The 26,525-nt window shown below is 40.1% G+C and overlaps 1 protein-coding gene across 1 annotated transcript in view; it reads left to right on the top strand.

The window, feature by feature from the left end:
* iba57 (iron-sulfur cluster assembly factor IBA57) overlaps positions 1-26,525 on the top strand; it is a 74,366-nt gene that overhangs the window by 46,647 nt on the left and 1,194 nt on the right. Inside the window, exon 2 of the mRNA XM_028803885.2 lies at positions 23,212-23,564. Within this exon, the coding sequence (XP_028659718.1) occupies positions 23,212-23,564 (353 nt within the window). The remainder of the gene's footprint in view (positions 1-23,211; positions 23,565-26,525) is intronic.

Raw genomic sequence — 26,525 nt, 5'->3', positions numbered from 1 at the left:
TACATAAACATATACTTGTATATACATATCTACATATACACATATCTATATATATATATATTTATATATATACATATACACATCCGCATATGCAGTGATCCCTCGCTATATCGCGCTTCGCCTTTCGCGGCTTCACTCCATCGCGGATTTTATATGTAAGCATATTTAAATATATATCGCGGATTTTCGCTGCTTCGCGGGTTTCTGCGGACAATAGGTCTTTTAATTTCTGGTACATGCTTCCTCAGTTGGTTTGCCCAGGTTGATTTCATACAAGGGACGCTATTGGCAGATGGCTGAGAAGCTATCCAGCTTACTTTCTCTCTCTCTCTCTCTCTCTCTTGCGCTGACGTGGGGGGTGTGAGCAGGGGGGCTGTGTGCAGCTGCTTCCTGAAGGACACGTATTGATTTTTTTTATCTGTCTCTCGCTATCTCTCTCTCTGTCTTCCTGCTCCTGACATAGGGGGTGTGAGCTGCCGCCTTCAACAGCTTTGTACCGGCGGTGCTTCGCATACTTAAAAGCCAAAAAGCCGTATTGATTTTTTTTTTGACTGCTTGCTTTGCACTCCTTTGAAAAGGAAGATATGTTTGCATTCTTTTAATTGTGAGACAGAACTGTCATCTCTGTCTTGTCATGGAGCACAGTTTAAACTTTTGAAAAAGAGACAAATGTTTGTTTGCAGTGGTTGAATAACGTTCCTGTCTCTCTACAACCTCCTGTGTTTCTGCGCAAATCTGTGACCCAAGCATGACATTCTAAAAATAACCATATAAACATATGGTTTCTACTTCGCGGATTTTCCTATTTCGCGGGTGGCTCTGGAACGCAACCCCCGCGATGGAGGAGGGATTACTGTATATACATATATCAACATATATATACATATACACACATACATACACACACACACACATATATATATATATATATCATATACTATATATATAAATTTATATATATCTATCTATCTATCTATATATCTATCTATATATTTATTTATATATATATATATATATCTGTATCTATCTATCTATATATATTCATCCCCGTGCTTTGCAGCGGCGAAGTACTGCTTTTAAATTTTTATTAAGAAGAAAACCTTTTGAAATTGAGTGAAACTATATGAATAAAAATTAGTTAAGGATGTGTTTTTTTGTGAAGCTGACTTCACACAGCCTCTCCGGTGTTTTATAAACGAACGTCATATAAGGTCTTCCTTTTTCGTTGCTTTGCCAACGGAAGCAGCCTTTTTATTTAATCCTGTTCTTACGATTGTTCTGTTTCTATATCACATTGTCAGTTCAGCACTCCGGTTGTAATATGACGAAGCCGTGCAAGCTTACTGTTGAGAATGCAACGTATAGTTGTACAGGAGAAAAGAAATCTTGCGTCAAATCAATGGCAACGTTTTGTACGTCTATGAACTTAATTTAAACTTTAGGTTTACACGGTTCTTTGTTTCCGAAGTACCTGCACACATGAATATGTCTGTATGCGTCAGTCGCTTCATATGTTCACGTGAGCCGCTCTCTTGTGTGATGTTGCGATGTCCACGGCTTTATTTAATGTTAGCTAAGACCCGGCACTTAAACGTTTCTTGCTACAGCAATTTTAACTCCGTTACAAAGTGATCCAAAGTCTCGTTTATACCTCGTGTCTTCTCATTAAACTTGTAAGTCGCGAATATGGTATTGCAAACGGCAGCGGGAGCATTTCTATAAAGTTAATTTAAACTTACGGTTTACACCGTGCTTTGTTTCCGCAGTAGCTACACTTATGAATATGCTTGTATGCGTCACTCGCTCGCTTCTTATTGTTTCGCTGCCTTCTCAATTGTGTAATGAATGTTTTCTTCAGTGCTGTTTGGGGCTCTTCCTTGTTTTGTACGTACTGCCTTCACAGTCAGTTCACGTGATCACGTGGGTGGCGTGATGACGCGATACGCAACTCCGCCTCCCACGGCCATGGAGGTGCACTCTATTCTCTATCTATCTATGTATATATATACATCCCCGTGCTTTGCAGCGGCGAAGTACTGCTTTTAAATTTTTATTAAGAAGAAAACCTTTTTAAATTGAGTGAAAATATACCAATAAAAATTTGTTAAGGATCTGTTTTTTTGTGAAGCTGACTTCACACAGCCTCTCCGCTGTTTTATAAACGAACGTCATATAAGGTCTTCCTTTTTCGTTGCTTTGCCAACGGAAGCAGCCTTTTTATTTAATCCTGTTCTTACGATTGTTCTGTTTCTATATCACATTGTCAGTTCAGCACTCCGGTTGTAATATGACGAAGCCGTGCAAGCTTACTGTTGAGAATGCAACGTATAGTTGTACAGGAGAAAAGCAATCTTGCCTCAAATCAATGGCAACCTTTTGTAGGTCTATGAACTTAATTTAAACTTTAGGTTTACACTGTTCTTTGTTTCCGAAGTACCTGCACACATGAATATGTCTGTATGCGTCAGTCGCTTCATATGTTCACGTGAACCGCTCTCTTGTGTGATGTTGCGATGTCCACGCCTTTATTTAATGTTAGCTAAGACCCGGCACTTAAACGTTTCTTGCTACAGCAATTTTAACTCCGTTACAAAGTGATCCAAAGTCTCGTTTATACCTCGTGTCTTCTCATTAAACTTTTATCTCGCGAATATGTTATTGCAATCCGCAGCGGGAGCGTTTCTATAAACTTAATTTAAACTTACGTTTTACACCGTGCTTTGTTTCCCTTATGAACATGCTTGTATGCTTAACTCTCTCCGTTCTCAATTGTTTAATTAATTTTTTGCTCTTCGCTGTTTGCGGCTGTTCCTCCATTTCCCCCTACTTCGTTCTTTTATCTCGCGAATATGTTATTTCAATCCTTAACGGGAGCGTTTCAATAAACTGATTGAAAATAGTTTTGCATTTACCTTTTTAGTAAAAGGCGAGCTTTTAAGCCTGAGAAATCACCCCGTAAATGCACACGTTTAATTGCACATGTGTTAATATGTATGGTTACACAGTATTAAAAGACAGTGAACAACGTCAGTTACCTTTGTTCCCGCGTTTGATAAAAGGTGATCTTTTAAGCCTGAGAAATCACCCCGTAAATGCACACGTTTAATTGTACATGTGTTAATATGTATGCTTACACAGTATTAAAAGACAGTCAAAAATTAACGTCATTTACCTTCGTTCCTGCGTGTGACTCGTGCTGTAAATCTCTTCCTTGTTTTTAGTTCACGTGATTACGTAGGAGGCGTGATGACGCGATACGTGACTCCGCCTCCTCCATTACAGTGTATGGACAAAAAATATGTTCCAGTTATGACCATTACGCTTTGAATTTCGAAATGAAACCTGCCTAACTTTTGTAAGTAAGCTGTAAGGAATGAGCCTGCCAAATTTCAGCCTTCCACCTACACGGGAAGTTGGAGAATTAGTGATGAGTCAGTCAGTCAGTCAGTGAGTGAGTGAGTCAGTCAGTGAGGGCTTTGCCTTTTATTATTATAGATTATGCCCAATAATTACTCCATTCTCGTTATTGCTATTTACTAACTGTTGGCAGGAGTCGCCAACTAAAATGGTTGCAAATGTGGCCAAAAATATAATTTGTATTGCTTTATAAAGCCACTTCTGTCTTATATTCTACACTTCTTCTTATCTTGCATTCTGTTACACTTGTTTGGAAGTTGATAGTGACAAGTCCTCTATGCTCATAAGTCCTTCTCATAAGCTGTTCTTTTATGTTTATGACTTCCCATTGTGTATTCATGCAAAATATTTTTACTTCCTACTTGTAATACCTTACATTTACTTACATTAAATTTTATCTAGCACAAATCTGCCCAAGCCTGTATACTATATACTGTACAGTGCATCTGGAAAGTATTCTCAGCGCATCACTTTTTCCACATTTTGTTATGTTACAGCCTTATTCCAAAATGGATTAAATTCATTTTTTTCCTCGGAATTCTACACACAACACCCCATAATGACAACGTGAAAAAAGTTTACTTGAGATTTTTGCAAATTTATTAAAAATTTAAAAACTGAGAAATCACATGTACATAAGTATTCACAGCCTTTGCTCAATTCTTTGTCAGTGCACCTTTGGCAGCAATTACAGCCTCAAGTCTTTTTGAATATGATGCCACAAGCTTGGCACACCTATCCTTGGCCAGTTTCGCCCATTCCTCTTTGCAGCACCTCTCATGCTCCATCAGGTTGGATGGGAAGCATCAGTGCACAGCCATTTTAAGATCTCTCCAGAGATGTTCAATCGAATTCAAGTCTGGGCTCTAACTGGGCCCTCAAGGACATTCACAGAGTTGTCCTGAAGCCACTCCTTTGATATCTTGGCTGTCTGCTTAGGGTCGTTGTCCTGCTGAAAGATGAACCGTCGCCCCAGTCTGAGGTCAAGAGCGCTGTGGAGCAGGTTTTCATCCAGGATATCTCTGTACATTGCTGCAGTCATCTTTCCCTTTATCCTGACTAGTCTCCCAGTCCCTGCCGCTGAAAAACATCCCCACAGCATGATGCTGCCACCACCATACTTCACTGTAGGGATGGTATTGGCCTGGTGATGAGCGGTGCCTGGTTTCCTCCAAACGTGACGCCTGGCATTCACACCAAAGAGTTCAATATTTGTCTCATCAGACCAAAGAATTTTCTTTCTCATGGTCTTAGAGTCCTTCAGGTGCCTTTTGGCAAACTCCAGGCGGGCTGCCATGTGCCTTTTACTAAGGAGTGGCTTCCGTCTGGCCACTCTACCATACAGGCCTGATTGGTGGATTGCTGCAGAGATGGTTGTCCTTCTGGAAGGTTCTCCTCTCTCCACAGAGGAACACTGGAGCTCTGACAGAGTGACCATCGGGTTCTTGGTCACCTCCCTGACTAAGGCCCTTCTCCCCCGATTGCTCAGTTTAGATGGCCGGCCAGCTCTAGGAAGAGTCCTGGTGGTTTCGAACTTCTTCCACTGACGGATGATGGAGGCCGCTGTGCTCATTGGGACCTTCAAAGCAGCAGAAATTTTTCTGTAACCTTCCCCAGATTTGTGCCTCGAGACAATCCTGTCTCGGAGGTCTACAGACAATTCCTTTGACTTCATGCTTGGTTTGTGCTCTGACATGAACTGTCAACTGTGGGACCTTATATAGACACTTGTGTGCCTTTCCAAATCATGTCCAATCAACTGAATTTACCACAGGTGGACTCCAATTAAGCTGCAGAAACATCTCAAGGATGATCAGGGGAAACAGGATGCACCTGAGCTCAATTTTGAGCTTCATGGCAAAGGCTGTGAATACTTATGTACATGTGCTTCCTCAATTTTTTTTATTTTTAATAAATTTGCAAAAATCTCAAGTAAACTTTTTTCATGTTGCCATTATGGGGTGTTGTGTGTAGAATTCTTAGGAAAAAAATGAATTTAATCCATTTTGGAATAAGGCTGTAACATAACAATATGTGGAAAAAGTGATGCACTGTGAATACTTTCCGGATGCAGTGTATGTCCTTCTATAATTGTTCAATGAATTCTAGATTATCTGCCACAACACCTAGCTTGTCATTATTTGCAATCTTAAATGAAATATAGCAGCAGACCTAGCACTGACACTTGGGACACCACCCAAAATTTAATAAGGATTCTTGTACTATAACCCACAGTTAGTGTGTTTTTAGAAAATACTGCATCCATCTACCCTCTGCACCTTGAACTCACACTTCGTTTAGTTTAATGCCCAACCTGGCACATGGGATCTTATCATATGCTTACTGGAAATCAAGATAAATAATATATGCACCCTGCGGTGGGCTGGCACCCTGCCCGGGATTTGTTCCTGCCTTGCGCCCTGTGTTGGCTAGGATTGGCTCCAGCAGACCCCCGTGACCCTGTGTTAGGATATAGCGGGTTGGATAATGGATGGTTGGATAATATATGCACTACCCTGATTATATCCATTTGTTGCTTCCTTATAGAATTTCGGCATATTAGTAAGACGGCCATCCCCATCTGGTGACTGTTTCCTAAAACCTGTTTTTGCCATGTGCTGCTGAAACTTCTCCTTATTAATTCCTTCTGTTAATGTACCTGTGATGCACATTAAGCCTGCTGGCCTGTAGTTACTTTGATCTTCCTGATTACCATTTTTATATAACAGGATAATAGGATAAGATATATATTGACTAATTTAATGGGGATTGTGGCATCGTTGTAAAATTTCATATAACTTATTACAGTGTCCATCAGTTCATCAATGTCAGCATAGGATTCTTTAAACACGGTCCAAACAGTGCATTCAAAACAGTTACGCAGGTACTCCGCAGTACAGTGTGTTTAATTTCTAGTTTTCTCTTTTAAAGGCTGGTATAGTTTTTGTTGCTATAGTTGTGAAAGAGGGGATTGTATTTACCTGTACTATATAGTACCTAATGAAGAATAATCCATGTTGGCTGTGATTCAGTACATTATGAGAGGAAGATCTGCCAAACCAGATTTTCAATTTTTTTTTATTTATTTTTTTTAAACAGGCAACTGCAATCGTTGACAAAAGCAAACCATACAAAATCTCTGGTTAAAGATTAGTTTTGAAACTAGAAGCAACAGGCATCAGAGGTACCTGGAAAAAAAACTATCTTAAGTTGGTTAATTGGCAGGAGACAAATACAGATTAGAGGAGAATACCTCATGATTGGTGAGGTCATCAGTGGAGTCATTCAGGGGTCTGTCCTGGGCCCATTACTTTTTCTAATTTATATTAATATTGATTTTTATGTACAGTAATCCCTCGCTATATCGCGCTTCGACTTTCGCGCCTTCACTCTATCGCGGATTTTATATGTAAGCATATTTAAATATATATCGCGGATTTTTCGCCGGTTCGTGGGTTTCAGTGAACAATGGGTCTTTTAATTTCTGGTACATGCTTCCTCAGTTGGTTTGCCCAGTTGATTTCATACAAGGGACGCTATTGGCAGATGGCTGAGAAGCTACCGAACCAGAGCGCGTATTACGTTTTAAATAAAACTCCTCAAATATATTGTGAGCACGGGGGCTGTTCGCACCCCTAGAGGGTGCTCAAAAAACGCTGAAAGACTATCTTCATATTACTCCCTTCCTTGCTGGGCTTACTTGTGGCTGCTTTGTCAAGCGATATGCTTCCCGCATGGTGCTTCACATACTTAAAAGATCAAACAGCACGTATTGATTTTTGATTGTTTGCTTTTCTCTCTCTCTCTCTCTTGCTCTGACATTCTCTGGTCCTGCCGGATGGGGTGTGAGCAGAGGGGCTGTTTGCACACTGGCCTAGATGATACGGACGCTCCTCTAAAAAATGCTGAAAGACTACCTTTACATTGCTCCCTTTCTTGCAGCTGCTTTGTCCGGCGGTGCTTCGCATACTTAAAAGCCCAAACAGCCCTATTGATTTTTGATTGTTTGCTTTTTTCTCTCTCTCTCTTGCATTCTCTGCTCCTGAGGCGCACTCCTTTGAAGAGGAAGATATGTTTGTATTTTAATTGTGAGACGGAGCTGTCATCTCTGTCTTGTCATGGAGCACGTTTAAACTTTTGAAAAAGAGACAAATGTTTGTTTGCAGTGTTTGAATAAAGTTCCTGTCTCTCTACAGCCTCCTGTGTTTCTGTGCATATCTGTGACCCAAGCATGACAATATAAAAATAACCATATAAACATCGATTGAGGAGGGATTACTGTAGTTAGTAAATTTGTGAAATTTGCATATGATACTTAAAGCGTCAAAATGGCAGATACTGAGGAGGCAGTGAAAACACTTCAAAAAGACATGGACAAGCTTCAGAACTGGGTGAACATTTGGAAAATGCAATTTAATGTAGATAAGTGTGAACTGTTACATGTGGTGAAAAGGAACACGAATATAAATATATGAAAAGAATGCTTTAGGGGTTTATGTTGCACATTATTTTCATCATCTAAGCAATATGCTGAAGCTATTAAAAGGCAAATATTAGGTTACATCATTAAAAGGTTGAAGATAAATTGAGGGACTTAATACATAAGCTATAAAATGCACAAGTAACAGCGCATATGAAGTACTGTGTGCAGTTCTGGTCACCATGTTACAACAAAGTTTTAACATCTCCTAAAGCTGTGTAGAGAAAAGCAACCAGCTGCAATCCATAACTTAAGGACATGTTCTGCTCAGAAAGACTCTGAGAATTAAATCTATTTACTCACCAGCAGAAGAACTGTGTAGAGATTTTATCCAGGTCTTCAAAGTTCTCAAAGGCATTGATAAAGTAGATCAAACAGAATTCTTTCAACTTCAGGGTGAATCACACATTCGAGGACCAGGGCTGTGGAGTCTGTAGATAAATTCTTCGACTCTGACTCCTTAGTTTCCAGTACTTCTGACTCCGACTCCCCGACTCCTCTGTATTTAATATGCTAATGTATTTTCCATGTTGGTTGAAGGAAGGCAACGTACACGTCATTTAAGAACATAACTACTAGCTAGGAAGCTGACTCTCTACCGTTTTGGCCAGTTAAACAAAAAAATAAAAACAATAAGGTTTTATTTATTGTTTTTATCAAGTGGCTATAAAGTAGTAGCATGCATAAAAATCAGGAACAGGAACTTTACCAGTTCAAAAAATATAAACCACATTCTTCAGTAGTTTTAAAACAAAAACAAAGCTTAACTACATGAACAAAAAACAGTTTTATATTAAACTTGGAATACAGTTGTAGAGTAGAATAGCTGTTAAATGCAATCCAGAACTATCTCAATGCAATGTTCTACAAAACTGAATTGCTTCTTAAATCTGACTTGATTATTGTTAGAGCTGAAAATAGTCTTTCAACACTGACTTGGGTGGGTGACATTGCTGTTACAGTTCTAGCCACATCACTAATAATCTCTGGATCAACAAGGATGGCTTCTTCTACAGTCAGTTTCCATAAGTGATCATACTTTTCAACTACTTTTAATTCTTTAAAAAAACTCCTGCTGGAATCTCTTTATTTGGACATTTACTGGTCGTTTATCTTTCACGCATAGGTGATGTCGGTTTGCTTTTGAAACTTCCATTTTATCCAAGTAGGAATCAAAATCTAATTCTTCATTTGTAGAGGATGATCCTGAGTTACCAGTGCTTAATAGCTTCATCCAGTGGTGGTGTTTCAGGTAGTAGTAATCCCTTTATGTGAACTGCTACATCATGGAGTGCCTTTTTTCCATTAGCAATCTGGTCACTGCTCAACATAAATAGCAGCTAGCAAGATTTAATTATCCAGTAAGAGACTCTGTTCATTGAAGATACAATGCCATCCGCTATTAACCCTTCACTTTTGTTCAGGCAATATATCAAGCTCTTCCATTCCAAGAAAAATTTACTGGGTGTTAAATCTTCATATGCAACCTCTTGGTGACAGTAAAGGGGTAAGAAAGTAGATTTTCCAGTTCTTTTACTTGTGCTCACTGGCTTTCAGTTAATAAAACATTTTAATTGCCCAGTTCTTAAAGAAAGTCTTTTAGTTCAAGCAAACACTTTACCATCAAATAAGTGCTTCCCCAGCATGTTGTTTGATCGAAAATGGCTCCTTTTCCTGCACGCCTTTTCAAAATGGCATCTGTTTTAGGAGCTCTGGCTGCAACAGTTACTTACCTCAATTTGCTAATTAGAGTAGCTTGCATGAAGATCTTTCAATCCATCTCTTATTGCAAGTTGCAGAGTATGAACAGCACATTGCATATGTTGAATAGTAGTAAGCTTAGATGCTTCTTCAGCAATGTTATCCAAAATTTCACTATTCTCTTCGGTTTCACTTTCTCCAATACTTGCAGAACTGTCTTCCTCTAATATCTGTTGGTCACTTTCTTCATCAACTTTATTCATTTTCTTAATTGTGCTTAACATATTAGAAGCATTATCTGTCACAATACATAGAATCTGTTCCTTTTTAATTTCAAAATCTTCTAGAACAGGTGGTGTGCAAAGTTATGGTAAAATTCAGCCCTGGGTGGGAGCATATGTGGAGAGTGCAGACAAAACCCCTCAACACACATCAGGCCATAGCACACACCATCACCTATATCATTACACTTGTTTACATTCAAATGAACTTGTTAAACACATTATATCTGAAATAAAATTAAAACACTTTTTGTAATGTACCATAATCCAGATTACAATGTGTGAATGTATGGTTGTATAATAGCTCAGCTGAACTTCACACTAGTAGTAACACAACTATGCACTGGGCTTTATTCTTACATCAGAGAAGTACTTAATTATGACTATTGTTTATGAAATGGGGCATTCAAACTTACTGATTTTTTTTTTTTTCATTGCAATTTAAATTTATTAGGAGTCGGAGTCTGTACATTTTTTCTGACTCAAGATACCAAAAATTGTCTCTGACTCCTCAACTCCTATTCCACAGCCCTGTCGAGGACACAAGTGGAAATACAGGGGAAGTGTATTTAGAACTGAAGCCAGAAAGCACCTCTTTATGCAAAGATTTGTGGGAATCTGCAACAAACTACCAAGACATGTAGTTAAAGCAGAAACCTTGACAACCTTTTAGTAGTATCTGCAACCTAAAAATAAAAGAGGACAATGATTACTTTGTTTTTTTGCTGATCCTAAGACAAACACATGCTCACACACACACACTTACCTCACACACTGGTGTACTACGTGAAGTCCTCTATTGGATCTCCCTCACTGTAGCTGCAGCAGCTGGGGTCCTTGGCATGTGCTGCCTCTGTTGTATATGCGTACCACATGCGCCTTCCCCAGCTCCTCACGGAAGAGGCGCCTCTTGTACAACTTTGACACGTTCTATTCAGGAAAGATCTCCGTCCAAATGACAAATGCATTTTAGGCTGATACATCAATCATGTTGTAAAAGATGACCAGCGGCCAGCACGCAGTCATTCGCTTGGTGCAGTAGGACCCTGTGACGTTGTCCACACATTTGGTGGCATTGTAGTGTAGGATTACAGTTGGTTTCAGCTTTTTTGTGCAAAGTGTACATGAGCACAACATTTTTCACTTTTTTGGGGGCAGTAAGAGACACTAGGGCTGTGGTGTCTGTGAAGGCAAACATGGAAGACTGAGGAGCCCTGTTCTTGGTTACCAGCCGCTCAGCAGGGAGTTCAGCCTGTTCTTTTGGACCAGGGTGTTCAGCCCTGTTCTTTCGGGCCGTTCCGACCATCGTGAGCTTTCTCTTTAGAAGCTCCTGACCCAAGTTGTAGCTTGTGAAAAAATTGTCACAGGTTATGTTGTACCGCCTGAGGCCTTGTGCCATATCAAGCACGACCCTCGTACCCTGATTTTTCTCTGGGGCTCCTCCACGCATGTTCAATACATAGCTGGTATTTGCATCACATGCTGCCCAGATTTTTATGCCGTATTTACAGTGCATCCGGAAAGTATTCACAGCGCATCACTTTTTCCACATTTTGTTATGTTGCAGCCTTATTCCAAAATGGATTAAATTCATTTTTTTCCTCAGAATTTTACACACAACACCCCATAATGACAATGTGAAACAAAGTTTACTTGAGGTTTTTGCAAATTTATTAAAAATAAAAAAACTGAGAAATCACATGTACATAAGTATTCACAGCCTTTGCTCAATACTTTGTCGATGCACCTTTGGCAGCAATTACAGCCTCAAGTCTTTTTGAATATGATGCCACAAGCTTGGCACACCTATTCTTGGCCAGTTTCGCCCATTCCTCTTTGCAGCACCTCTCGTGCTCCATCAGGTTGGATGGGAAGCGTCGGTGCACAGCCATTTTAAGATCTCTCCAGAGATGTTCAATCGAATTCAAGTCTGGGCTCTGGCTGGGCCCTCAAGGACATTCACAGAGTTGTCCTGAAGCCACTCCTTTGATACCTTGGCTATGTGCTTAGGGTCGTTGGCCTGCTGAAAGATGAACCGTCGCCCCAGTCTGAGGTCAAGAGCGTTCTGGAGCAGGTTTTCATCCAGGATGTCTCTGTACATTGCTGCAGTCGTCTTTCCCTTTATCCTGACTAGTCTCCCAGTTCCTGCCGCTGAAAAACATCCCCACAGCATGATGCTGCCACCACCATGCTTCACTGTAGGGATGGATGGTGCCAGGTTTTCCCCAAATGTGACGCCTGGCATTCACACCAAAGAGTTCAATCTTTGTCTCATCAGACCAGAGAATTTTCTTTCTCATGGTCCGAGAGTCCTTCAGGTGCCTTTTGGCAAACTCCAGGCGGGCTGCCATGTGCTTTTTACTAAGGAGTGGCTTTCGTCTGGCCACTCTACCATACAGGCCTGATTGGTGGATTGCTGCAGAGATGGTTGTCCTTCTGGAAGGTTCTCCTCTCTCCACAGAGGACCTCTGGAGCTCTGACAGAGTGACCATTGGGTTCTTGGTCACCTCCCTGACTAAGGCCCTTCTCCCCCTATCGCTCAGTTTAGATGGCTGGCCAGCTCTAGGAAGAGTCCTGGTGGTTTTGAACTTCTTCCACTTACGGATGATGGAGGCCACTGTGCTCATTGGGACCTTCAAAGCAGCAGAAATTTTTCTGTAACCTTCCCCAGATTTGTGCCTCGTGACAATCCTATCTTGCAGGTCTATAGACAATTCCTTTGACTTCATGTTTGGTTTGTGCTCTGACATGAACTGTCAACTGTGGGACCTTATATAGACAGGTGTGTGCCTTTATAAATCATGTCCAATCAACTGAATTTACCACAGGTGAAGCGCTACCACTGCACCACCCACTGTCAAAACAAGGCAATTACAACTACACAGATATTACTTATTCATTTGTCATTTTGTTACATGTCACTGTTTCACTTCACAAGAGTATTCACTTGTCTAGTTGCATGTGTGATGTGTGTTTTAGTTAGATGACTGGAGCTGTATGGAGTCAATAAGAGAGGTTTATGGTGGAGTGTAGCCACTTAGGTTCACTCTTATGGAGTCATTTAAATGTTCATCTGTCAGTCTTGTTCTGAACTTTGATTTCATGACATTCAGGTCAGAAAAGGCAGACTCACAGAGGTATGTAGACCCAAACAAAGCAGACATTTTCAGAGCTGCTTGGTGAAGATTCTTATAGTTATCTGGCACTACTAAGCTCCAGAAATGCTGAGAATGCTGTTGAGACTTCAACAGCACATTATTTTGAAGGTTTACTAATAGTGTTTCCCAACCTCAGCCCTGGGGACCCACGGTGGCTGCAGGGTTTTGTTCCAACCAGATTCTGTTATTAATTGGATTCCTGGCCTAATTAAGTGATGTGTTATTTCTCAAGTTCTGTGTTTTGGGAATATAAAAATTAGAAAACTAAGTTTGGTGAAAAAAAAAAAAAATATATATATATATATATATTAAACTGTACCAAGCAATTATATGGGAATAATGTATTTTTTTTCTTAATATTTTCATCTTGATTTTTATTCTACTTTTCTAGGTGTTCTAATTGTTTTATTAATCCATTATTTACTAATTAGTGGGTCTGATGCTAAAGTAGTTGCAGCCTTTGATTATTCAGTGTTGTTTGCCAGGGTGTTTGCTCTGCTAATTTTTCTTCTTCTTCTTTCGGCTGCTCCCGTTAGGGGTTGCCACAACAGATCATCTTCTTCCATATCTTTGTGTCCTCTGCATCTTGCTCTGTTACACCCATCACCTGCATGTCCTCTCTCACCACATCCGTAAACCTTCGTAGGCCTTCCTCTATTCCTCTTCCCTGGCAGTTCTATCCTTAGCATCCTTCTCCCAATATACCCAGCATCTCTCCTCTGTACATGTCCAAACCAACGCAATCTCGCCTCTCTGACTTTGTCTCCCAACTGTCCAAATTGAGCTGACCCTCTAATGTATTCATTTATAATCCTATCCATCCTCGTCACACCCAGTGCAAACCTTAGCATCTTTAACTCTGCTACCTCCAGCTCTGTCTCCTGCTTTCTGGTCAGTGCCACCGTCTCCAACCCATATAACATAGCTGGTCTCACTACCGTCCTGTAGACCTTCCCTTTCACTCTTGCTGATACCCGTCTGTCACAGATTACTCCTGACACTCTTCTCAACCCATTCCACCCTGACTGCACTTTTTCACCTCTCTTCCACAGTCCCCATTACTCTGTACTGTTGATCCCAAGTATTTAAACTCATCCACCTTTGCCAGCTGTACTCCATGCATCCTCACCATTCCACTGACCTCCCTCTCATTTACACACATGTATTCTGTCTTCCTACTGACCTTCATTCCTCTCCTGTCTAGAGCATATCTCCACCTCTCCAGGGTCTCCTCAACCTGCACCCTACTATCGCTACAGATCACAATATCATCAGCAAACATTATAGTCCACGGGGACTCCTGTCTAATCTCGTCTGTCAACCTGTCCATCACCATTGCAAATAAAGGGCTCAGAGCTGATCCCTAAATGTAATTCCACCTCCAACTTGAAATGCATCCATCACTCCTACCGCAGACCTCACCACTGTCACACTTCCTTCTACATATCCTGTACAACTCTTACGTACTTCTGTGCCACTCCTGACTTCCTCATACAATACCACAGCTCCTCTCGAGGCACCCTTTCATATGCTTTCTCCAGGTCCAGAAAGACACAATACAACTCCTCCTGGCCTTCTCTAAACTTCTCCATCAACATCCTCAGAGCAAACATTGCATATGTGGTCCTCTTTCTTGGCATGAAACCATACTGCTGCTCATTAATCATCACCTCACTTCTTAACCTAGCTTCCACTACTCTTTCCCATAGCTTCATGCTGTGGCTCATCACTTTTATTCCCCTGTAGTTAGTGCAGTCCTGCACATCCGCCTTATTCTTAAATATCGACACCAGTACACTTCTTCTCCACTCATCAGGCATCCGCTCACTTTCCAAGATTACATTAAACAATCTGGTTAAAAACTCCACTTCCATCTCTCCTAAACACCTCCATGCTTCCATAGGTATGTCACCTGGACCAATGGCCTTTCTGTTTTTCATCCTCTTCATAGCTGTCCTTACTTCCTCCTTGCTAAACCATTGCATTTCCTGATTCACTATCTCCACATCATCCAACCTCTTCTGTCTCTCGTTCTCTTCATTCATCAGCCTCTCAAAGTATTCTTTCTAACTGCTCAACACACTCTCCTCGCTTGTGAGTACGTTTCCATCTTTATCCTTTATCACCCTAACCTGCTGCAGATATTTCCCAGCTCACTCCCTCTGTCTAGCCAATCGGTACAGGTCCTTTTTTCCCCTCCTTGGTGTCCAACCTCTCATACAACTCATCATACGCCTTTTCTTTAGCCTTCGCCACCTCTATCTTTGCCTTGCTCCTTATTTCCTTGTACTCTTGTCTACTTTCTGCATCTCTCTGACTATCCTATTGCGTGATAGTTGCAGTCAAAATATAGAACCATTTTATTGAACAAATTTTGCAAACAACTTAAATTTTGACATTTTTTCAACCATCCAAAGAGGCATTTAGACTTAGTAAAATATTCAGAGGTGCTTGTCAAAAGTTGTATTGCACTGAACATGTCTTAGAAAAGGAATAAAGAGTAAATATTTTTTGTAAACTAACTACACTTTCTTTTAATAATCTCTGTCCACTGACACGTTAGCTATATGGATTGTAATGGCATTGGTTATCTCGATCAACCACTTGCTTTTTTTGTCAATAGTACCTCTAACAAATGTGTCTACAAGTGACGTCTGAATCGAGTGTCCTTTAGCTTTTTCAGTTTTACCTGAGGACGTGGAGGGTGCCAATCTTAGTTCCAAACATTCATGGTAACTCCAAAGCATGTTTGCGGCTAAGGTGGGGCAGCAAATTGCTCATGTTACCGCCTCTGGCGACAACTTTAGCTCTACAGCATTTGCAGTAAATAGTTGTTTGGTCCTCATCCGACCTTTTAAAACCAAAATCTCCAGACAACAGACGCGGCTCCTTTTTCCGGCAAAACTTCTTCTGTGTCATCATGTTCAACTTTAACGTCTGCTACAGCTTCAGTTTCTGAATGTTCTCTGTCAGTTTTCACCACGCAATACCTCCACTAACACATGTACTCCATTGCATGCGTGTTTAGCGGTGTAGCAGTGAAAAAAGTACCCCCTTAAACATTTTCCCACTGCGCCACATTCCGAACGTTGTTTAGGCTATTTAAACTGGTATTGCGGTATAAAAAAAATCCATATCATAACAAAAATCGGTTTTCGGTATGAACTGGTATACAGTAATCCCTCCTCCATCGCGGGGGTTGCGTTCCAGAGCCACCCGCGAAATAGGAAAATCCGCGAAGTAGAAACCATATGTTTATATGGTTATTTTAAGAATGTCATGCTTGGGTCACAGATTTGCGCAGAAACACAGGAGGTTGTAGAGAGACAGGAACGTTATTCAAACACTGCAAACAAACATTTGTCTCTTTTTCAAAAGTTTAAACTGTGCTCCATGACAAGACAGAGATGACAGTTCTGTCTCACAATTAAAAGAATGCAAACATATCTTCCTTTTCAAAGGAGTGCAAAGCAAGCAGTCAAAAAAAAAATCAATAGGGCTTTTTGGCTTTTAAGTATGCGAAGCACCGCCGGTACAAAGCTGTTGAAGGCGGCAGCTCACACCCCCTCTGTCAGGAGCAGGAAGAGAGAGGAAGAGAGAGAGAGAGAGAGATAGAGAGAGAGACAGATAAAAAAAATCAATACGTGCCCTTTGAGCTTTTAAGTATGCGAAGCTCCGTGCAGCATGTCCTTCAGGAAGCAGCTGCACACAGCCCCCCTGCTCACACCCCCCTACGTCAGCGCAAGAGAGAGAGAGAGAGAGAAAGTAAGCTGGATAGCTTCTCAGCCATCTGCCAATAGCGTCCCTTGTATGAAATCAACTGGGCAAACCAACTGAGGAAGCATGTACCAGAAATTAAAAGACCTATTGTCCGCAGAAACCCGCGAAGCAGCGAAAAATCCGCGATATATATTTAAATATGCTTACATATAAAATCCACGATGGAGTGAAGCCGCGAAAGGCGAAGCGCGATATAGCGAGGGATCACTGTACCTCCCAACACTAAGTTAAGCATTTAAATCTATAGCAAAAGCAGAAATATTTCTAAATGTCTTATAAATGTAAAAGTCATGCTTCTCTGCTTTTCTGAATGTAGAATAAAAGAAAAATAATACCAGCTAATTAAATGAGATCAGTTTTTTCAGGTGTTGTCACTGATTAGTAATCTGGTTGGAACAAAAACCTGCAGCCACAGTGTGCCCCCAGGACCGAGGCTAGGAAATACTGTACTAATATATAATATATAAAATCCAATGTCTGTCTGTCTGCTTTTCATGAGAGAACTACTTTGCTAATTTGCTTGAACATTCTAGTTGATTTTGTGACTTCTCTCATTTTGCTATGTATCAGTTCGCTTGCATTACCGATTTATTTGCTCGAATCAGAGATCCACACAACGGGCCGAGGGAAGGAACCCTCCTCACTCACGCTGCAGCCTTGGGACATATTCCTTACCCCGCTTAGCTAGCGAATAAGAGAACAATTGAATTCAACTTTGTTTTGATATTTAAAGTGTTACTTTGGTCTTTGATGAGTTTGAGACCGGATATTCTGTTAAGTATATATGCTACATTGAAAAGATAGATTGCAATTCAGATTGTGGATCATATGATTTTTTGGAAAGATCACCCACTCCTAATTTGACTAATCAAGTTTTAAAATTTATGTAAGATTCATTTACCCTTTGGCGACCTACCGGTAGCTCACAAACAACGTTTTGGACACCCCTGATCTTTGTAATATTAACAATGCAGCATGGGGGGGGGGTTGCAAATATGTGAAATGAACCATTTTCATTTTATATGTTGATTATACTTACTTAGTCAAGCAGAAGATGTTTCATACTGAAAAAATATTTTTAACTAGTTTTTAAATATTTTTTAACTTCAATATAGGTCAATTTGACCCGCAACATAACAGGAGGGTTAAGCACAAAGCACGGATGTGCAAAAAAACATATTCATTGCTAAATATGAATATGCTAAATGTGTGTTGTTCATTTGGTTTTTAAAGCCAAACTAATGTCCATTCCTATAATCCCAAAAATGTGACATAGTGAAAGCACGTTGTCACGCTTGGGTCACAGATTTGCACAGAAACACAGGAGATTGTAGAGACAGGAACTTTATTCAAACACTGCAAACAAACATATGCATATTTTATTTTTTTAAAGGTTTAAACAGACTCCTTGACAAGACGGAGAGAACCGTTCCGTCTTACAATTTAAAAGAATGCAAATATATCTTACTCTTCAAAGGAGTATGCGTCAGGAGTGAGAGAGAGAAACAATCAATCGGAAGCTGACAGGTGCTGTTTGGACTATTAAGTCTGCGAAGAATTGCGAGATAGATCAGCCACAAGGGAGCAATGTGAAGGTAGTCTTTCAGCGTCTTTTTTTTTTTTTTTACCTGTAGGGTTGCGATCAGCCCCCCAGCTCACACCCCCCTCCCTCAGCTTTATTCACATTTTCGTGAATCAAGCGACATTCCAAACCAGGCTCAAACAAGCGTGACAGGACATCAGCATTAACATGTTCAGAGCCGGGTCGATGCCTCACTGTAAAACTGTAAGGTTGCAATCCCAAAGTTTCCTTTTGATGGTATAACCACTGAAGTGGAGCATGATCTGTCACTAATGTGAAATTTCAACCCCATAAATAATGCGCTTCCACAGCCCATTTTATTACCAAGCATTATTTTTCAATGGTTGAATAATTACGCTCCCTAGGAAGCAATTTCCTACTCAAAAATGTAATAGAGTGCTCTTCCCCATCGAAAACCTGAGACAGGACGGCGCCTACACCAAATGCACTTGCGTCCGTCTGTAGCACAAAATCCTTGGAGAAGTCGGGATTCCGCAGAACTGAATAAGAAGACAAAGCAGTTTTCATATCACAAAAGGCATGTTCACAAATGTCTGTCCATACAACAGGGCGGTTTTTCCTGCTTCTAGTAAGATCTGAAAGAGGAGCAGCTCTATTTGCAAAATCAGGGTTGAATAACCTGCAATCCCCAGAAAGGCACGTACTTGTTTCTGCGTTTCTGGACGTGGATAAGCAAGCATCTCTTCCACTTTTCTGAATTGAGGTCGGAGTAAACCCCCTGCCCATGGAGTAGCCCTGATAATGTGTCTCAGACATACCCAACTTACACTTCTTGGGGTTAGCTGTCAAACCAGCCTGTCTTAAGCTTTCAAAGACAGCTTGGAGACATTCTAAATGTGTTTGCCAATCATTACAGAAAATCATGACATCATCGAGATACGCCCCGGAATACTCGGAATGAAGACGCAAGATCTGGTCCATCATATGCTGGAGGTGCGCCATGAAGACCAAATGGGAGTCTAGTAAATTCATAAAGTCAGTCAAGAGTCGCAAATGCTGTTTTTTTCACAACTGTCAGCCTCAAGAGGCACCTGCCAGTAACCTTTCGTGAGATCCAGTGTGGAGATATAGGATGCCTGACCCAGTTTTTCTAACAGTTCATCAACATGGCGCATTGGATAAGCTCAAATTTTGAGACTTTATTCAAGTACCTGAAATCAATACAGAAGCGAAGCGAGCCGTCTTGCTTGGGACTAATACGACCGGACTACACCAGTCACTTTTAGTTTCGCGAATTACACCCAATACCAGCATCTTTTTGACTTCCTCGCGTTCAGTATTCCGTCGTGTTTCCGGAATCTGATACGGGCGCGTCTGCACTCTAATACTGGGTTCAGTAGTGATTTTATGTTCTGAAAGATTAGTCACACCTGGGAAGTCTGAAAAAAGATCAGTGTTCCGTTCAATAAAGATAACAACTCTGTCTTTTGCGAGTCAGTCAAATCGTCACCAATGGCAACATCAGTCTGAGAGACTGCAGCCAAAGAAGTGTACCCCCCCCTGCGGGTCATGCCATTCCTTTAAAAGATTGAGATGTAAAATCTGGAATGGTTTGCGCCGGTCCGGTATTCTAACCTTGTAATTTACCGGCCTCATACATTCTTCAATAATGGCAGGGCCCTGCCATTTCGCTAGGAATTTGTGCGGATCCGTAGGAACACGATCACCAGGTTTAAATTCACGGAGCTTACAGTGTCTATCATAGAGACGTTTGAGTTTCCTGCTCATGTCACTGATGCTCCACAGCAATAGAAGAACGTTTAGAAATTCTTCCTTGCAATGAAATTACCCGATCTGCAAAGCTCTGCCTTTGAGCTGTTGTCCCGAATCCTGTCCATTCCTCTCGTACAACATCCAAGACGCCTCGCGGACGCCTGCCAAACAACAACTCGAATGGACTCAAACCAGTGGAGGCCTGCGGCGATTCCCGTACCGCAAACATAATCAAAGGCAGGATAGAGTCCCAAGACGTCGGATAATCATGAGCAACTCGCCTGATCATCTGTTTTGAAGTTTTGTTAAATCGTTCAGTCAAACCATTCGTCTGTGGATGGTAAACAGTGGTATTCAATTTCTTAATAGCAAAGCTGTCACACAATTGTTTCATCACACGAGAAGTTAAAGGTGTGCCCTGATCAGTTAAAATTCCTCTAGGATGCCAGTAAGAGTAAAAATCTCTCACAAAGCTTTGGCTACAGTGGATGAATTGGCTTTTTTCAAAGCAGCCACTTCCGGATATTGCGTTGCATAGTCAACCAACGCAAGCATTATTGAAACCCAGTTTTAGGTAGAGGGCCCACTATATCTAATCCCACCCATTGGAAAGGGACTTCCAAAATAGGCATAGGAGAAAGGGGAGCCTGAGGGGGTTTATAAGCAGAGGCGATTTGACAATCAGGACAAGAAGAACAGAATCGCTCCACATCTTTTCCCATATTCAGCCAATAAAACCTACCCCACTCCTGGTACTACTTGTCACGCTTGGGTCACAGATTTGCGCAGAAACACAGGAGATTGTAGAGACAGGAACTTTATTCAAACACTACAAACAAACATATGGCTCTTTTTTTAAAGGTTTAAACGGATTCCTTGACAAGACGGAGATGACCGTTCCATCTGACAATTTAAAAGAATGCAAAAATATCTTCCTCTTCAAAGGAGAGAGAGAATGAGAATGAAAGAGAGAATGAGAATCAATCAATCGCTGTTTGGACTTATAAGTCTGCGAAGTACAGCACGATAGATCAGCCGCAAGTAAGCCTAGCAAGCAAGGGAGCAATGTGAAGGTAGTTTTTCAGTGTCTTTTTTTTTTTTTTAACCTGTAGGGGTGCGATCAGCTCACAACGCGTCATATATTTGAAAGGTATTTTGTCTGATCATTCATATTAGATTCTTTGAAAACGGCACAACAAAGAGGTTTTTTTTTTTTTTTTATTTTTTACTGTAGTTCTAAAATAATGGATTAATGTAAAGCTGATAAGTTTGATTTAACTTGGGAAATTGAAGTTTGGACAAATGTTAAAATAATAGGGGTAGATTTGTAAAATTAAAGTTTCAGGATTTTGAGACATTTGAAAATGGAATCAGTTTGACTTCAGTCTTAATTTATAATGATATATCCCACTGACTCTTTAGAAGTGCTATTGAAAAAGTCACTGATTAGAGTGAATAATGTCACATGAGCACTGGAACAACTCTACCTGCTTGCAACCTCTAGGACACACATCTCAGCTGATGGTTATCCATTGGTGAATCTTGAGATGAGTGGGAGAGAACTGCATAAACGGTACAAGGTGCGAGTGGAAGTCACTCAATTTGAAAGAGTCTTGACATAAAAAGTGTTTGCAGTAATTCCTGTCATGCGAGAGAAAGGCAGGATTCAGTAAATGTAGGAAGTAGTGGAAACTTCTGACAGTTCTGAATCATTTTAGAAAAGGAGGCTTAGCTAAATGGAACTCTTGTGACAATGACTGGTGGGAGTGTTGATAGAGTTGTGTGGGTGTTGCAGATGCTGATGAGCATTAATTTGTTGACTCTTGTGCTTCTCTAGAAATTCCAAAGTGCATGTTTCTTCCAGCAAGGCAGCAGCAAGGGTTTCACCACACCCCAGCTACAATTTCTAGGGTTAACTCCAGAATAACTCTTGGGGTGGGGATATGGCGAAGTACAATGCTTATAGAGGTTGCACAACAGCAATTGCCTGCTATAATTGTAGTAAGTTATCTTGTGTGGGAAGCATTCACAGTTTGCATACAGTGTCATGCACAATTCATGGAGTGGGTTGGGGTCTTGGCACAAGAAACAAAATAATGGCAGGTTATGTAAATACGCATTTACTAACCCCATTTCCTTTTCCAGCTCAAGAGTGGAGGAGGAGCCCTACAAAGACCATGACTGCTCCTCCAGAAGCCATAGGAAGTCCTGTCCCTTCTGGGTCAAGACTTACTCAAATGCAGTGACGGTCAGAAGTTACTGTTCATTTTGGGAACTGTCACTGTTGAAGCCTGAATAGGCCAGAAAAGCGCAGTATTTGTGACTGAATCACAACCAACAAGTCAACCTTCTTTTGTTTATTGACTTTTTGATTTTACTTTAGTTATTATCCTTGTAGCTAACAAGCTGGGATCTTGGGTAAACCCCAACAACTTCAGTGTCTTGTCCCGTATATTCTATAGTAATTAGACATAGCAGTAATATAAGACCGAGATTAATCACAATTTCCTGCTACCAATTTGGCAGGGACTGTATTTTTGTAATGACAGGGTTTTGACGCAGATTTCCAATAAACATACAAAATGGAGAACAGAGAGTTAAAACAGGATCAATGAAAAAGTCATTAATAAAAAATTTTTTAAAAAAATGAGCTGAAACAGGTTTCTTCAGCCTCTCCTTATTAAAAACTCTTTTTCCCCTCTGTGTTGGAGCTTGGTTAAAGCTCAGCCTGCATTCACTGTTAAGTCCAAACTTTCCTTGTCTCTGTAAATGATGAGTTGAGGTAATGCTGATCAGGTGCTCTAAGCTGGACACAAATACTCAACCCATATTGCTCCAAACTCCACAAATAACATTTTAAATTGCAAAGTGTTTGATTTCAGTGTGTGTGTATATATATTCCTTTATATCTGTAAAAATGTATGTATGAATGTGTAAACATGGATGGGGGGTGAGAGGCTTCCTATTGTTGCTTTCATACGCTCAGATTTCCAATGACAAAAATAAATGTTTTAAAAAAAATACAGGGGAATGTGTTAATTAGCGCTACATTAATTTTTTCATATTTTTTTATTTTAGTGTGGAAGACAGTCAGATGAAAGAGCACTTTGTTCTGTTGGAGCATGATAATAACATAAAAGACTTACTTCAGAAACACGTGCTATTTTACAAGATTCGAAGAAAAGTAAGCATAGTCCCTTGCTCCAGTTTTTCAGTTTGGTCTGTTCTTCCATCGGAGCCTGCCAAAGAGAAGGAAAATATTGTGCAGCATGTGATGGATAGCAAAAGTGCCTTGTTTTTTGGTTCTGATCCTCGTACAGCCAAGATGGGCTGGAGACTTATTGTAGAAAATCAGGTGAACCCTCTGCAGATTATACCAGATAGCAGACTTGGAGATATTGGAGAATACCACAGACACCGATATACTCTAGGTGAGTTCTTGTTATGGAAAATGGTTTATTTTTAGTTTTTACTTTAACTGACAATTGAACATGGTTGTTTGCATTTATGTTAACATTTTCATACACAAATGATGTGTTTCCTTAAATGAAGAACAGTGTATTCTTATCCTGTGTTTTTCAGTGAAGAGTAAGTGGAAGCAGCACCCACTGGTGCTGATGAGTTGACGTACTGATGGTCATCCTTGGTTCATGCAATGAATGAAAGTGCCGAGTGTTACGTCTTTGATTAAAATGCAAAATTTGATCATAAAAACTTTTGTTTTTAGTGCTACTAAGGTGCTGTGCAGGGCTTTTTTTCCCTTCAGAAGGGCATTTTGCTTTTTTTTTTTTTTCTTTTTTCACCTGCACAGGCAAAAATGTACTGAGTGTTTGATGGTAGCAGAAGAGGGTCGTATGTGGGGGAATGGAGCAGCTGGCAGTACAGTGAGTAAGCAACCAGCATTGTACATTTGTGTAGTGAATTGTCAGAGGCTGTGGTATGATTCTGCCATTCTACTCAAATGGGTGTCAGTGTTATTGGTAAAAAAAAAAAAAGTGATTGACATTAACCAGAGCTGAAAATGACATGCCCCGTACAGGATTCTCAGTTGCTGGTAATTCAGTCCAACATTGGGACGTATTTTCTCTTAAGTGATATACTCTGTTTTGTAGCAACAGCTATATAGCTTAATTGATTAACTTTGTTCCATGTAAGGCTTTCTAAATACAGCCTAATTTTTCTTTATAAAGGGTTTCATGCTTATGTGAGACTTGAAGGTTCACTTCTAAGATTTGTGCTACTGTTAGTTAGAAAGGGGGTAGGACAATAATTTTTTCAGATGGATAAATGGTTTTCTTATTGTTATGCAAATGTTTTCACAATCATCTGAAAAATGATGCCCCATGAATGTTCTTTTTTTAAAATAAATGTTGACAGATCACTGTTTAATCTTCATTGAAACAGAATGTTTAGATAAGATTGATGTAATTGGGTGGGAAAGCATGCAAAATTTGATTTTGCAGTGATGTATGCAATGAAATATGTATGGTTATGCCATTACTCTCTGCGGGAAAGTAAGTGAACCCGTGACTGTAATAGTTATTGTCCCTTTTGCCAGAAACCACCTCAAGTATTAATTTACTTTAACTGTCTACTACTGGAAGAATTATTGTCAATTGTGAATTTCCCCTTGGGATTAATAAAGTATCTATCTGTCTGTCTGTCTGTCTGTATCTATCTATCTATCTATGACAGCACCTTGCAAATCTTTGAAGCTGTGCGATGTTTGAGGATGTCTTAAATGCATAGTCTATTTCAAATTCTCCACCAACATCTTAGTGGGATTCAGATCAGGGCTTTAATATAATAATAAAGAATCCTCACTTTCTTTCTTTTGAGCCATTCTTAAGTGGATTAACTGTTTTGTTCGTGTTACTTTTGCTTGAGCTTCTTATAGTCTCAAATATCTTCAAGCCCCATTTGATATAATGAAGAATTCATAGTGGAATCTATGATGCTGAGCTGATAATTAAATTAGTAGTGTCAAGTTTACTTTAATAACACTATGATTTAAATTTATATTTGTAATATACAATTGTATTTTTGTAGATCTATTGTACTGTATACTGTACATTTGCTTCACATTACAGGTGAATGTTATAATTAGTGATGCACAAATTTCACTGACTTCACTGTGTGTTGTGTTTGGTGAAATCACGAAAATGTTTGCAAACTTCTCTAAACTCCTTGAAATGCATGAAAGTCAATGGAGAAGGAAGCACTGAACTTGTTTTGACTGTATTATAAATGATGCGGTGGTCTTTAAAGATTCCCTGACGACTAGGGAAAAGTCTGCCAGATAAGCTGGACCAATTGTTTTGGCCAGAGCTGTGAGGTAGCAGTGCTAACCAAGGAGCCTCCCTTTGTCAAACAAAACAAAAGATGCAGACAGAATGAATACCATAAATAAAAATAACCACAAACTAGCAGTAAGTAAATAAAATATAGATCATTGCACTCAATAGTTCCAAAGTTGGGGCACACCTAGGCATGAGACTGCACTGTTTAAAGTTGAGGCACCGGGCGCAGTGGGAGAATATTTTTATATGCATCTGTGCAGGAACTTCACACTTTCTTCTTCCATCAAGAATAAAGAAACACCTTGTAAATAGTACTAGGTATTTTGTTTATATTTTATAACTCGTCTTGTGTTTTCTAATAAGGGGAGGGCCCCTTTAAAGTTTGTTTTAATATTGTCACTGGGCGTATCGGTAATTTGAAAGCATAATTCGCCATATGGTACTCTGTTGCCGGCACACAATGATTAATGTTGTACATCTGTTGGCAGTACTAGTTATACTTTTCTCACATTTGTGAGTTTGGGAATCTTTTTTTACCTGTTTATATTCACTGACAACCAAAAAATATCACGCATTTATGAAGAAGAAAGCTTGAATTTCCAGGAAAATATTCAGGAAACAAGGTCACCAGCACACACATCCTATTCCCTGCAAAAAAAAAACAATGCTTTGGCATATTTCACTGATCCACTCTAGCTATAATGTTGGGGCATGGTGCCAAACAACTTATTGACTACATAAAACAAAATACTAAGAAGTAGAGATATTTCTATATTGTATATACCTGTGTGGTAATGCACATAACCAGGCAGGTATTACCAAGGCAAAAAATAACCAAGTACAGTGAAAGATTGTGTGAAAGACCAAATAAAGTACTTACCTTTTTAAACATTTGAAGTGCAGAGAAACACATCCATTAGCGTTTTAGTGCTGCTTCAGTGGGGCTGCACACAGGTGTCCAGACACGAGTAAAACGTTGGCGAGGACTATACAGCTTTGGTTGTTGTCCACGCCCGACACTGGTATCTTTGTAGCCACCTGCTGCTGTGAAGAACGAGTCATGGAACGTTTAGTTTATTTGCCGACATGTAA

Source organism: Erpetoichthys calabaricus, chromosome 6 (assembly GCF_900747795.2).
Source record: "Erpetoichthys calabaricus chromosome 6, fErpCal1.3, whole genome shotgun sequence".
NCBI lineage: Eukaryota > Metazoa > Chordata > Cladistia > Polypteriformes > Polypteridae > Erpetoichthys > Erpetoichthys calabaricus.
The sequence above is the reverse complement of the archived record's forward strand: the minus strand, read 5'-3'. Positions and strand labels throughout refer to the sequence as shown.